Genomic DNA, 15459 nt, shown 5'->3' with positions numbered 1-15459 from the left:
GCTCCGCCCACCTCAGCTGAAATCTCCGTTTGAGCGCCTGTCTGTAATTATATGGGGCTTTACCTTGCAAAGGCAAAGTTGGGGGAAAAAAACTTCAAAAAAAAAAAACCAAAAATAAATTATTTTGAAAAACTAATTTGTTTTTAAAAAACAAACCCGAAAATAAATTACTAAAAAAAAAAAAAAAAGTTGGGGAAAAAAATAATTCAAAAATCGACCTTCACAATAAATTAATTAAAAAATATATATATTAAAAAAACAGCCCCCGCTTTTTTAATTTTTCATGTGAATGCAATACGCTTCCGTAAGTCCCAAAGTTTTTGACCAAACCGCATAACTTACACATAAAAAATTCCAGGACGGTGGGCAAAGGGCGAGGGTCCTAAAAGTTGTATACAGAATTTGTCAAAAACTTACGGTTCCCCCAAAATTGTCCCATTTATTTCTAATGGGATGGCATTGACAGCCATGTACTTCCAAATTTCCCATTCATTTTCAATGGCAGGAAACATGGTCCTTGTGATTTTATTTTATTTTTTTACCATTTACCATGACAGCCAATTGACATTCAACTGGCGCCCAATTAAGTCGATGCCGTCGACAGCCATGCACGTCGACGCCATTGACGGCTATGCATGCCCAAATTTCCCATTCATTTTCAATGGCAGAAAAACCTGTGTGGCTGTTACTTTTGATCAAATACCTACCATTATACTGAAATCAACAAGATGTGTCCCCACATCAACAGGAAGGGACGTGATATCAACAGGGCGTGTTCCCGAAATCTCCCCAAATCAACAGGAGGTGACGCAATTTCACCAGCAAGTGGCCCCGAAATGTGCCCAAATCAGCAGAATGTGACCTGATATCAACAGATAGTGTCCCTGAAATGTCCCCAAATCAGCAGAAAGTGACCTGACATCAACAGGTGGTGTGCCTGGAATTTCCCAAAATCAACATGATGACCTGATAGTTCTGTATCTACTACAGCAAAGCTCCATCATAATTTCTCCAGGAATTGGGGTTTCTAGTTTTATTCTTTTTTTTTTTTTTTTTTTTAAACATCCTTTTTTTGGCATGTCAAATTGTTTGATGTGTTTACTTCCACTTTACAGTACCTTTAACAGGCAAAATGTATACATTCTGATCACTCTGGTATTAGGGATCCCCTTGATACACAGTGATTTTTAAAGCAACACTAGGTACCTTTTCACCTTTATAAAATATTTTCATAACATTTGTGATATGTCGACTACCAGTGACACCTTTTATATCATTCATTATAAAAACAGAAGTTGTTGCGAAAGCTTTCGCACAACTTCTGTAAAGATGGCAGAGCAACAAGAGACAAAAAGTTTTGTCTGAGGAGGGGAAAAAAAGGACTGCTACCAGGATATACAGATATACATTGGCCCGGCTTTCACTCACTGCCGTGATGCCCACCCCTCACCGAAGGGGGGGTTAGCCACACTGTTGCTAACCATCATATGCTGTTGTTTAGCCACAACTGGATTCATTACCTTATTACGATTCATCCTTCACACAGCCACTGGAAACAGAAATGTTGTATAATCCATTTGCAGGCGATGAGGAGATTGGTTTTTGATTGATGATTTTACAACACTACGGGTGTGCGTTGGTTCCCAGGGGAAACACAGCGCTGGTCCTCATGGGAAACAGAGTCTTCGTTACGGTACTACCACTTTTGTCCACCAGCGTCTTCAAAATCGACCAAAACTGAGAAGTTATCAAGTGCTGCTTTAACACAAGCACTATAGAAAATTATAGTGTATAGAAATTAGCATTGAGTGAGGTGCAGAATAAACACTTTTGTTTTTGTGTTCCTTAACAATTCTATTTGCAAGCCATATATGCGCCATTGGTTGTCCCACAATTTGCACTGAACTGTATATTAGTATTGCAAATCATTTCAGTACAATATTCACTGTTGTGGTAATGACGTTGCAGTGGTAGAATGTAACGAAGTAATTCGTTACTGTACTTACTGTAAGTACATTTTTGTGTATCTGTACTTGAGTACAAATATGAAGTGCTTTTTTTAACTTCACTACTAGGGCTGCAATTAATCTGACGATTATTTAAACGATTCATCGGATTAATGTCACTTTTTTTCAATTATTGTCACAAGTTGTTTTGGGCATGTTGTAACAATGAAGACAAAATGGATGACTATTTCTTTCAAAAATATTTGATTACAGCTTTCTGACCTAACTGTAGTCTACAACTGTATCGATTATAAAATTCGTTGGCAACTAATTTAATAATCGATTAGTTGTTGCAGCCTTATTTAGAAGCTAGTTTAGACAGTAAGAGGTCCGAAAATTGGCAAAAAAAAAATGTAAATTGTTTTCCAAAGTATGCCCTACTTTGACTTAAAATATAATGAAGAAATCTGATATTTACAACTGAGTTCAATGTACATTACAATTTCAAGAATTCAGACAAGTTTAGGGTGAAGAAGGTCCTAAACGAGTAATTAGTCATCAAAATAGTTGTGGATTAATTTGCAAACCGATTGTTGCACCTCTATTCACTATATTTTGCAGCAGGTTGCTGTACTTTTTCCTCTACTACTTTTTAAATTGTCACCTGCGCTACACGTTACTGTCGTCTCCTTTCTTTTCTCTCATTGTGAATTGATAGTTTCGTTTTCATGCATCCGGTGCAATCGATAATATACCATAACTTAGCACTAGAGGCAGCAAAACGAGTACAAGCATGATTAGGCAGGTGAACAAGATATTGACCAATAGCCACCACCACTCTTGTACAGTAGGTGGGAAGTTCAGAATTTTTGACATCAGGCTTAATCTTTGAGTTGGCGAGAGTTTAATGAGTCGGTAGAGTTGATTTCAACAAATTTCGTGTAGTTTGTTAGGTATTTGTTAGTTTCAGGGCTCCGGAGTGGCTAAGCTAGTGCGAGTCAATTGGGCTGACTTAGCATGCCAATAAAAACAACTTATGAACACATGAAACACATAAAAATCATGGTTGACCCATGCAATCAATAGTGTTGGCTATGTTTTCAGTATAAAGTTATTAAAACTTACCATTGCATGTCAATAATTGCAGTATGAACAGCAACATTTGTAATCAAGATGCTCTGCAGAGGAGCAGGGCGGAGTGATATCACTTTTTTTTTTTTCCACTGCTGATTTTTTATGTCGTAGCCAGCAGCAAGTAACCAGTTTATATTGTTACTCGTTCTTCATCGGGAATTCATGGAAACTTTGCCCATTCCTTCCGTTTCCACAGCCTCTAAATGCACATTTCGCCATGTTGCTTGCCGACAGTTAACGCGGCAGACTGATGCTGCATTTGAGAAAGGTGGGAAGTCAGCGTTTCCAACCTCCGATCTGGTAAAACATCATTGGAACACCTCCACTTTTTGTTCGCTTACGAGAAGACAGGTTTGCTGGAGGTCAAAATGTCTTTTGATGCCCAAACTAAAAAACAACTTGTCGCTATCGGCCGTCTTTGCTATTTACATTCGCTTGGAACGCTTTGAGTTCGCAACTGGTAGCCTCCGAGCGGGATAAGTCCGACTTCCCACCTTCCTTGAATGCGTGAGCACGAGTGGCTGAAGCACTCCTCTCTATTGTAGTCGTATTACGCATCTAGAAAAATAGTCCTGCAGAATGAAATGAATTAGAGCAGTTTTTTTGTGACACTGTTTTGGCCGCATGGGTCTTTTGGAACAGTGATCAGCATTTTGAATTTATTTGACTATGTTGGATCTGTTCGTATATCGTTTTTTTATTGGCATACTAAACTGCCCCCATTGACTCGCGCTAGCTTAGCCACTCCAGTGCCCTGAAACTAACAAATAACTTACAAACTGCACGGAATTTGTTGATATCAACTCCACCAACTAATTAACCCCCCCGGTAACTCGAAGATTAGGCCAAATGTCAAAAATTCTGAACTTCCACTATAAGCTAAATTTTAGTTTTGGAGCATGTTAAGCTTCTATTTACAGTTTAGTCAATTTTATTGCTGTTTTTTTCTATTATACAGTTTTAAATTAAACTGAGCAGTCTATGAATTTTCTGGTTCTTTCTTTGAATAGTTATACTTACATTTTTGCAACGGGAGAAAATACTTTTACTTTTTACTTGTCAATTTTAAAGCAAGCACTTTTGTACTATTACTTGAGTATTTTTTTTTTTTATTAGGATACCTGTGCTTTTGTCATTATTGCATCTGTATCAGTATTTTAAAAAAAAAAAAAAAAAGTACTTCATCCACCACTGTCTGTGATATCGTGTGTTAAAGGCAAAATCAGAAATTCTGATTACAAATGCAACCATTTATTACCGGTAGTTAAAAAGAAAAAGGCACACTTGTCCAAATACAGTAATATATTAGAAAAATATTTTACCAAGAAATCCCTTCACGTACAACAACAAAAAGTTCATAACAGCAAAAATTGGTTCAATGAGTGACTGAGATTTTACCAAATTAAATCCAGTACATGTAAAAGCCTGCAGTAACATGGACTTTGGTCAGTGGGTTTAGTTCATCTGGTTTCATAAGAGAGCAGGTTCCTCCATTCTAAAATGCCTGATTTTGCTATCAAAATAAACCTATTTCAAGCCAAGTTCAAACTTTGAATTTGGACTGTACGGTGACATGAATTCTTCGTGCCAACTGTACTGGAGGTCATTTTTTTGGTACTACAATCAATAATAAAATTAATAAGGCGCGTGGGCCACTTGCATTTCTGGAAAAATCTCGGAATTCTTACAGTCAGAGCGTAGTTTCCCACTCTGCTATACCCACGTACAGTGGGGAGAGCAAGTATTTGATACACTGCCAATGGGAAAACCCATTGGCAGTGTATCAAATACTCCCAAGTTCTCCCAATGTAGATACCGCACACCGCCCAAATATGGACTTCACGGGTCTACGTCCAGATCTTCTTTACTATGTGAGTGATGTAACAATAAATTGGGAAAAAAGTTTTTGTTCTTCTTTAGAGGACTTTTCTAGCCCGTCAGTTGTTGATGGGACGACAAACATAGTGACGATCATCTGTCTTTTTTCCCAACAGGTCTTTGAGGGAAAAAAATCTCTCCCAAATTCCTAAGTAAGCCTCGACTGTAGTAAAATCGTTTCGAGTGAGCTGTCGCGCCGTTCAATTCATCAGCTTTTAAAGTTGGATAACAATGTTCACAAGAGTGGGATCGACTTCTGTACCACTCATAGGAAGTCTGATTGACGAGTGCTAAGAAGAAATTGAATAGAGTGTAACCGCCAAGCAGAAGGAAGATAAAGACTACAAATCCCAGCATGAAGACGATTCGAGGGAAGGTCAGGAACAGATGCTACAAAAAAAAGACGAGAAGGAAAATAAGTTCCAACATGAACAAGACAGCATCTTATGTTACAGTGCGGTATCTTACTTGGATGACAAACTGAGGACCAGCTGGCTGTTGCTGGCCGTGTTCATCGATGTATTTGGCCCAGAAGAGCCCTGATTGCAGCACAACTTCAAGCAGCATGGTGCCAGTCAGGAAGGCGATGTCGGCCGCCATGGCACATAAGCAGAACAAGTAAAGCAGGAAATAACGTGTGTTGTAGGCGCCAATGCAGGTGTTCATCCAGACGCAGTGGTGGTCGAAACGCTGAACGCACCTCTCGCACACTCCTGTGGTACAAAGTGTGTTTCAAGTGGTTACTTCTTACAATTTGAATACTCATTGCAAGGGTCTGCGGTTACAAGAGTCTAGATATGATATATAACTTTGTAGTACAGGTCGACCGATACGGTGATTTTCAAATACCGATGTCGATATAATAAAATATAAAAATATAATAATAATAATAATAATTCAGCCGATTGCCGATATCAAGAGCCGATTTTGTAAGCAGACACACTTTTTAAAGCATATAAACGGAATTAAAAAAAAAAAAACGATTCTTCAACAGCTTCAAATTTACAATGAAGACTTGAGACTTAAAGGATTAACTCAGTCTAGTGCTACCACACCAACGAACGCAGCACTTTTTATGATCATACACACTCAGTAAGAACAATGCATTATTTTCAAATAAATAAACCCACCAAGACGTCACAACGAGATGTAAACAACTGATAGTTTAAGAGAATGCTCGCTATGCTAAAGCATAGACTTCATAATATATTGACGGGACACGTCAATATATTGACAAGGGGTGCGGGGCCGATTAACGGGGGGGTGCATTGTTGGCGTGGCCTTCAAAGCTGACCGAGTGGAACCACAGGCAAAGAGCTTTTCACGTTGAAAAGTCTTGTGAATAAATGATTACATCCCTGAATTATTTATAGCTATGGACGTAAAACAGTTGTCTTGGTTAAAAGCAAAAAAACGTGCAGTTAGCATTTATTTTACGTAAATATTACGAAGTATGATGCTAGTCAGTAAGCAAATGCGGCAGCCACCTGGTGAAAACAAAGCTTCTTCCGTTGAAAATTCTTGTGAATAAATGCTTAAATCCCTGAATTCTTTATAGATATGGACGTACAACAGTCTTGATTCTTGGTTAAAAGCTAAAAAAACGCAATGTTAGCATTTATTTCACGCAAATACTGCAAAGTAAGATGCCAATGCCGTAGCAGCAAATTTCTCCCACTGATTTTTTTCACGTTTCAAAATAAAAAAAATACAAAAAATAGTTCTTTCTTCTTATAATAATCCTCGAACAAATCACTCCTGAGACAATCTTTCCTGTTTGTATGCGTTACAGCTTTCGTACTTTTTCAACCTAAATCCGGCATTGGATCAGTGCGTGTGTTTAAAAATAACACCACCGACTGTATGTGGGACGGCCCCCTACCCGAAGGCGTGGCGCAGTACTTAGGGGAAGTGAGTTGCCAATATATTATGAAGTCAATGGCTAAAGCTTATGCTATCGCGAATGCTATGCTAATGCTACAAGTTACATTTAGAGTGAAAGGATCACTCAATAAACACCTTAAAACGCTAAAGCAACACTGAGTGTTCTCTCATGCAAGATAAAAAAAATCTTACAATATTTATAAAACAGGCAAGACTGAAGCTTCGTGTAGCAGCCTGCCTTAAAGCTACTTTGGGGTCCTTCTGGGATCCTCCCATCAGTCAGCGGTGGCCACAGTTGCCCGAACAAATGCCTGATAATTTTTTTTTTTTTTTTTAATTTGCTAATTTTTTTGTTAATCAGACGATTTTTCATAGGGGTTAATTGTCCGATGGCCGATGTTGGAAAAAAAAAATCCATATATCGGCCTGATATGTTGGTTGACCTCTACTTTTTAGGTTATGAAAAGTGTGCTATGCTACTTGGTGCAATTCGTGTATCTAAGTTACATTTTCTATTGCTAAATAAATGATTTCTCAATGTCAGAGACACTGAATATTGGCATGGAATACAAACAATCTGAAATGATAAGCAATTTTCATAAAGAAAAAGAATTATAAAAATGATAAACTCACAAGCGAAAGGATAACCGGAACAACGAAAACAAAGAACTCACTGCAGTGCTTTGAGCGGGCAGGTTTGATAAGATTACATGTTGGGCAATGGGTGTAAGGGTGAAACAGCCTGTTGTCGTACGGATACATGTACAACTGGCTTGAGGTTGTCTTCTCTGTCACAGTGCCTGTTAAAAAAAACAACAGGCTAAGTGTGAAAGGTAATAGAAACAACATGTGATGTGCTTTTATTTAAAGACAGCCAAAAGAAACCTGGATCTCTCTTGACGCAAAGGTAGAAGAACAGAGTCTCGAAGGCGAGTAGGACGTAAGGCACGGACAGGCTGGTCAGAGAACTACCCATCTCTTTGCAGAAACCCAAAACTTCATAGGTGAACTCTGCATACACAGCTCCAACCAACAGGAATTGCAGATAAATTAGCACGTTGTTCCTGCAGCAATAAAACAAATTGGCATATTAGAAAATTGGCCATGATCTGGGAGTGCATTTGATTATAACAAGATATCAAATTTGGTCCATTCAACTATAATTCTGTTGTAATTGATAATGATAAAGTCTATCCTATCCCTGTAAAGATATTACTGTTGTGCAGTATCAGTCCGTGGCGCATTTGCTACCGAGCCGCAGAGAAATAATCATTTGTTAACGACCGCAATCTGTCCTGTGCCTCTTGACTAATCCAAGTAGAGATTTGCGTACATCGCTCTCTAGTGGTTGACCACCATTAATGGGGTGTTTGCACACCTATTGCAGCCCAGCGTCAATGTAAACAGTAACGTTAGCTGCTGTTGGCTATGGACTGCAGGCGGCGACATCTGTGGACAGCTATTTTATGGGGAAAAGGCCACCCGCTGAGCCGGAATAGGAGCCTACAACCAAGTCAATTCTTCATATTATGTGGCTGAAAGCAAGCAAACGAGGCAACAAAAGCTGAGCGCATCATACATCGTGGCAAACAGTCTTGCTAAAGTCAAGAAAGAAGAACTGTGACCAAGGATATTTGCTGTTAAGTTTTAGGAGAGGCCGCTGTGAAAAAGGTTGATTCAGCGAATAGTCAGTTACATTATCCACTGACTTCACTATCAGTTTACGGGACACAGTGCTCGGGGCATATCCGTGGGGGGCCTATTTTCAAAAACTAAAAATTTTAATATTTTCAAAACCAAAGCCACTAGCGACCCAAAACCAAAACAGGCACCTCCCTGAGGCATACAGTGCTGGCCAAAAGTATTGGCACCCCTGCAAATCTATCAGATACAAATGCTTTGGTAGTTATATCTTCATTTATTTCGCTTGCAATGAAAAAACAAAAAAGAGAATGAAAAAAAATTAAATCATTATCATTTTACACAAAACTCCGAAAATGGGCCGGACAAAAGTATTGGCACCCTCAGCCTAATACTTGGTAGCACAACCTTTAGACAAAATAAATTCAAACAACCACTTCCAGTATGCACCAATGAGTGTCTTACAATGCTCTGCTGGAATTTTAGACCATTCTTCTTTGGCCACCTGCTCTGAGATTTGAAGGGTGGTTTCTCTCAACTGCCATTTTCAGATGTCTCCAAAGGTGTTCTATGGGATTCAGGTCTGAACTCATTGCTGGCCACTTTACAAGTCTTTCTCTCAAACTATTTTCTAGTGCTTTTTGAAGCGTGTTTTGGGTCGTTGTCCTGCTAGAAGACCCATGACCTCTGAGAGAGACCCAGCTTTCTCACACTGAGCCCTACATTATGCTGCAAAATTTGTTGGTAGTCTTCAGACTTCATAATGCCAGGCACACGGTCAAGCAGTCCAGTGCCGGAGGCAGTAAGCAACCCCAAAACATCAGGGAACCTCCGCCATGTTTGTCTGTGGGGAAGGTGTTCTTTTCTTTGAAGACCTCGGTTGTTTTCCTGTAAACTCTATGTTGATGCCTCCTCCTAAAAAGCTCTACTTTTGTCTCATCTTACCAGAGAACATTCTTCCAAAACATTTTTGGCTTTCTCAGGTAAGTTTTGGTAAACTCCAGCCCGGCTTTTTTAATGTCTCTGGGTCAGAAGTGGGGTCTTCCTGGGTATCCTACCATAGAGTCCTTTTGCATTCAGACGCCGACGGATAGTACGGGTTGACACTGTTGTACCCTCGGACAGCGGGACATTTTGAACTTGTTTAGATGTTAGTCAAAGTTCTTTATCCACCATCCGACAATCTTTTGTTGAAATCTCTCGTCAATTTTTCTTTCCCGTCCACATCTAAGGAGGTTAGCCACAGTGCCACAAGCTTTACACTTATTGATGACACTGTGCACGGTAGACACAACAACATTCAGGTCATTGGAGTTGGACTTGTAGCCTTGAGATAGCCCATGCTTCCTCACAATTTTGCTTCTCAAGTCCTCAGACAGTCCTTTGGTGTTAATTCTTTTCTTCATGCTCAATGTGGTACACAGAAGGACACGTGACATAGATTGAGTCAACTTTATACCATAGATTGAGTCAACTTTATACCATTTTAACTGGCTGCAAGTGTGATTTGAATATTGCCACCACCTGCTATGTGCCACTGGTAAGTAACAGTTGCTGTTAATTACATAAATTAGAGAAGCATTACATGATTTTTCCCACCCATTTTTTGAGTTTTGTGTAAAATGATAATGATTTAATTTTTTCCCCATTCTCATTTGTTTTTTTGTTTTTTTTTGTACTGCAAGCACAATAAACGAAGATATTACTGGCAAAGCATTTGTAATCGCAATCATTTTCTGGGAGAAATTGAGCATTATCTGACAGAATTGCAGGGGTACCAATACTTTTGGCCAGCAGTGTATAGCGGCCCAGCATCAGTCAATGTAAACAGTAACGTTAGCTGCTTATGACTGTGGACTGCAGGTGGCGACGTCTTTGGACAGCTTTTTCAAGGGGAAAAGGCCACCCGCTGAGCCAGAACAGCCTACAACCAAGTCCATTCTGCATAATATGTGGCTAAAAGCCAGCAAACGAAGCAAAAAAAGCTGAAAGCATCATAACTCGTGGCGAAGCATATTGATAAAGCCAAGAAAGACGAACCCACTATGCCTGCGACCAAGGATATTTACTGTCAAGTTTTAGGAGAGGCCACTGTTATAAGAGGGTTGATTCAGCGAATGGTGAGTTACATTATCCTGCACTTAGTCGTGTTATTTTAGATTTCCGGTAATTTTCGGTCACACATTGGCGGTCGTTGAAAAAAAGGCGCATGTCACACTGGTCCGTGGTGCAAAAACGTTTGGGGACCACTGGGTTATCGTACAGTATAATAATAACAGTTTGTATGGATGAAGTTGCACTGAGAATAAAATATACCACCATTTAAAAAAAAAAATCACATTGTATGCATTTACTAACAATGTTACTCATTACATGAGTAAACTCAAAAATGGACTTGTTAACAACAATGGCTGGCAATCTGGATTAAATCCATTAAAGCACAGTCAGTAAAAATATATTGACATTCATAATCTCATACCTGTCAAGTTGTATGGTTTCGGCATAATTTGTACAAGTGAGCACTGATTTTTAAATGTGTACGCCGTACGTTCAAAATCTGTATGTTTTTCGTGCATTACATTTTTTTTTTCTCCTTTCGGATTTTTTTCACTGTTTCGGCAACGAGACAATGTGCGTTACTACGTTGGTTGAATGACGTGAGAAAAGTAAGAGACTGAGAGAGAAGAGTGTTTGTTGTGACGCTGTAGCAAACGCGATGCTAGGCTAGGTGGGTCCAATATTTCCTGACTGTAGCCGACAGCCTACAGTCTACCCCTAGATATCATATGCTTATGGAACTACATACGAAATGACAGACGGCGGCATTAATAAACAGCCGCCATTTTGAAGCAGTACACGTCTCAGAAAGGCTCTGTTGTAGTGAACCTTCCTAGCGAATTTAGGTAACATTTTATCTAAAATACTCCTGAATCGGCAAAATCTTGACTTGAATCTATCTTTAAATGATGAAACAGTTTTAAAACTTTCACATGTCGAAAGTGACAGAAGGGAACTAATGCAAAAACGGGAGCAATTTTAACAACTTTTACAGTTGATTCAAAAAATTAAACAATTTCCAAACATTGCAAAGGTTACTATGTTTTTTTTTTCTTTCTTTTTTTTATTAAAAAAAACATGAAAGTTAACACCAGTTACTTTGCCAAGTAACTAATTACTCTTACATTCAGGTAACCGAGTTACTAACTCACTTTTTGGGAGAAGTAATTCGTAACTGTAATTAATTACTTTTTAAAAGTATGATTAACAACCCTGGTCATCAAGATGAAGTCTGCAGAATGAAAAGTGACGAAAGCGGAGATTTTATTCTGCCAATTTGTTGCCGAACACAATTTGCCCGCAACTATTGCTGGGAAAAAAAATGTTTCCTGACTCAAAGATTGCATCGGTAAGTTAATTTTATCAATAGACCTTTTTAATTTATAATTGGACACACGAACAAACTACCTTCAAGTCAAACTGAATTGCGAGCTGAAGTGCCATGAAGTACAGCCATCAAGACATGATAGAAATTGCCAAAAGTGCTACATACAGTTATAACAAAGGTCATTGTTAAAAGTTTAGTAATCATGATGTAGCAGAAGATATTGTTCTTTGATTGCACCAGGTTATGCGTTACAATATTACCAATAAATTCATATTATTTTAAAAATGAGTTTTATTTTTGTTTCATTTTGGTCGCTATATACAACGTTGTAAGATTAGTCACCAATTTGTAAGGTCATACGTCCCTATTTGTAAGATTGCCAACGGCCTCGGGTTGACATGTAATCTTCTCAAACAAGCGTTTATATTAACAAGGTTTCCTAAGTGTTCTAGCGCGGTCAACTCACCTTTTATGAAACAGTCTGTGCAAGGCCCTCTGACAAAACTGCTGAAGCCATTTTGGGGTGATTGGTGCAAATACCTGATGGAGAGAAAAAAAGGACAATACAGTACTGTACTTCACTCGACATGTTGACCGATTCCGATTTACTTCAACAGCGTCCTCTAGCGTTGAATTATTGAAACATACATATCCCAAATTTTACCTTTGATAAAATGTTGAGGAGGCTATTAAGTGGACTATGCTCACGTCCTGAATATTTGCAAATTAAGATGATGCACGTCAGGACCACCGCCACGTAGATGGCAAATAAAGTGAGGAAATCCATGTCTCACAGGATTATCGAAGAGGCAACATGTGTCTGTGGTGAAAAGTAACAGCAAGGCCAACGTTATGGCTAGTTTCACCCTTCAAACTTGGAAGTATTGTAGAAAAAGCGTCCAATCTTCGTTACGTCCAGTCCATAGATGATTTTGACCTTCGTGCCACGAAAAGTAACATATCATATCATATCCGGGCAATCCGAATGGGGCAAGTTAATGTTAGCAAGAACGCATCGTACACGTTATCCGCACTCATTTAGGTTACATCTTTCATTTTGCACCTAATAGTGTACGTTATTACTTGAAAAAAGACGATCTTGCGTTAGTACAAGTAAAAGGCTTAAAGGCAAGAGGAGTAGGACAAGTCTTATGTTTGCTCTACACGGCTATTTCCTGTGGCAATGCTATTTCCTTAGCATAAGCATGCCAAGCCCAACAGCATCAGCAATGGGTGGGGCTAAAACAAGTGGAGAGGTTGACAGAGTTCATTTTGAGTAAATAATAATAATTGTATGTCAAATATAATTTCACACTATGGAATACACTCAACAAAGTACATTTGTTATTTTTAATTTTAAATCCAATTTCCCCTCAAGTGTAGGAATGTATAGTCATATACAATGCAATTAAATGCGAAAAAAAAAAATTACATAATTATGTTTTACGCGTTGTTAATGAAATAATGAGCCTTTCGCCTGGCATGTGTACATGTGCACAACGATGATTTGCACATTCTGGCTTTATTGTCATTATATAAAACAGAATGAGATTGGATTTTTGACATAATAAAAACACCAATAATAATAAGTATTATAAAAAGAATAATGCCAAGTTCAATATATAATGCCCAGGTAAGACCAGGGGCGAAAGTGGCTAGAACTCCCTGACATAAAGGTTGCCACGGAGACAGAATTGGTAATTAATTGGTGGGGTGTTAAACCTGCTGAAACCCATAAGCGGAGTTTAAAGTGGGTCCAGCCCCCCCCCACCCCCCCCCCCCCCCCCGGTAGCCGAAAAGTGTCAGTGCATGTAATTGACTTTACTATGTATATATAAAAGTTGTAAAGCAATAAAACAAACAACAAAAATGAATGAAATGAACGAAAAAAGATATTTTTATAATGGGTCAAAATGATTTTTCGAACAGATTATGTGACGAGCACCTTAGACGGTCATTTTCTTTGCATATTATTTAAAAAAAAACAATAAATAAATAAATTAGGGGAGGGCAATTTTATTTTTCAAATGATTTTTCTTTGTTTGAAAATATTTTCTTTTGATTGAAGCGACTTTTGGGGGATTGAATGATTTAGACGCAAATGTCACACAAAAATGATTGCTAAAATCAAAGAAAAATTTTTTTTAATGAAAATTAAGTGTTCAAATGCAAATATTTGAGTCTCAAATATTTTTTCGCGTTCAAAAACTTTTTTTCTATGATTGAAATTTTTCTTTTTTTGATTGAAGTGATTTTTCTTTCCAAGATATATATTTTTTGTTTGACGCAACTTATTTATTGGTTGAATAATAAAGACACAAATGTCCTAGCCAAAATGTTGCCCAAACGCAAGTTGCTTCAATCCAAAAAAATTGACTTCAATCAAAAAAAAAAAAAAAAAAAAAAAAAAATCCAATTGCATTCAAACACATTTTTTCATTGAAAATATATATTTTAATTGAACTTTTTTTTTTTTTTTTTTTGATTGAAGCAACTTTTTGGGGGGATCAAATAACGAAGACACAAATCTATCTCCATATGGCTCCGCGCAGGTGATACAATTTTTGACTGGGGTAACTACATTGGCACGACACCGGCGGGCGTACCATATTCAATGGATGACGATCTTGGCAAAAAGTATAGCTGTCCTAAGCAGCCTGATTTAGAAATCCCCTCAAGAATGATGGGGAACAAGAAACGCTCATTTTCAACTTATTATTATAAATATTCTTGTAAGTTAATTTTATTGCTGACGCTGCGTTTTGGGGTCATCAACATGTTGTGCCCCCCCTGCCCCAAAAGTCAAACTCCGCCTATGCTGAAACCACTGAAATGCAAAGAAAACTGCTCCTAATTTTTATTTTTCCTCATTTCCTCACATCGAAATGGAAAACCTCAATTTTAGCTACTCTACATTAAAATTGAAGATAACGTAAACATTTACTTGTTTTAGATTTACAGGGTCAGGCAAAACCATCTGACCGAAACATTATGATAGTCTCCATATTTCATGACTCCTTGCACACTGCGAAGGCACCCACTCAAAATGTTTTGAGCTGCAATGTAGGATGTAGTGTCAGAAAACTGGTTCTGCGTCAGAGGTCATGGGTGATCCAACAGGACAGTGACCTAAAACATACCTCTAATAGCACCAAGAAATGATTGGTGACAAATTGTCATTTAAAAATGATGTCCTTTAAATGGTGTCTTCCTACATAGATGCATTCTTGATTCTTGCTGTTGACCACTGGTGAAAACGGGATTTTTTTGCATATTGGCAGACATGAGCAAGTGGCAGCACAGTGACATCCCAGCTCAGATAAGCTGATGATGAATCTCAACAGCAGATTTCAAGAATAAATTCATACAAGAAGACGTCATTTGAAGAAAGTCATTGAAAAAATGTCATTGTTTCTTAAATGGCATTTTTTGAGGTTTGAATTATAAAATATTTTTTCGTCCATCACTTTTGGTTTTATTGGATTGTTAAAAAAAAAAAATCCCTTTTTTAGGTCACCCAGTATATAAGGATATATTTCTGTCACTAGAATGCATACTTATACAATCCCAATAATAAACTTTTTTTCCTAT

General features: G+C 38.1%; 1 protein-coding gene across 1 annotated transcript; it reads right to left on the bottom strand.

Annotated features, from left to right (window-relative positions):
* Positions 1–4315: 4315 nt before the first annotated feature.
* Positions 4316–13070, bottom strand: zdhhc4 (zinc finger DHHC-type palmitoyltransferase 4). Its single transcript, XM_057826195.1, has 6 exons — positions 12533–13070; positions 12335–12408; positions 7728–7906; positions 7517–7642; positions 5427–5671; positions 4316–5348 (listed from the first exon to the last, which is right to left on the bottom strand). Exons 1-6 carry the CDS (start codon positions 12653–12655, stop codon positions 5052–5054), a joined length of 1044 nt encoding a protein of 347 aa, XP_057682178.1. The 5' UTR covers positions 12656–13070; the 3' UTR covers positions 4316–5051.
* Between the last annotated feature and the right edge of the window lie 2389 nt (positions 13071–15459).

This window comes from Corythoichthys intestinalis, chromosome 21 (genome assembly GCF_030265065.1).
Source record: "Corythoichthys intestinalis isolate RoL2023-P3 chromosome 21, ASM3026506v1, whole genome shotgun sequence".
NCBI classification, from domain to species: domain Eukaryota; kingdom Metazoa; phylum Chordata; class Actinopteri; order Syngnathiformes; family Syngnathidae; genus Corythoichthys; species Corythoichthys intestinalis.
The sequence above is the reverse complement of the archived record's forward strand: the minus strand, read 5'-3'. Positions and strand labels throughout refer to the sequence as shown.

Bases quoted from the DNA above. Each gene is read 5' to 3' on its own strand.
- zdhhc4 (XM_057826195.1), bottom strand. From the start codon at position 12,655: ATGGATTTCCTCACTTTATTTGCCATCTACGTGGCGGTGGTCCTGACG. The intron at 12,409-12,532 runs GTAAAATTTGGG...TCTCTCCATCAG, and splicing joins TCCTCAACATTTTATCAAAG to GTATTTGCACCAATCACCCC. The intron at 5,349-5,426 runs GTAAGATACCGC...TTTTTTTTGTAG, and splicing joins GTCCTCAGTTTGTCATCCAA to CATCTGTTCCTGACCTTCCC.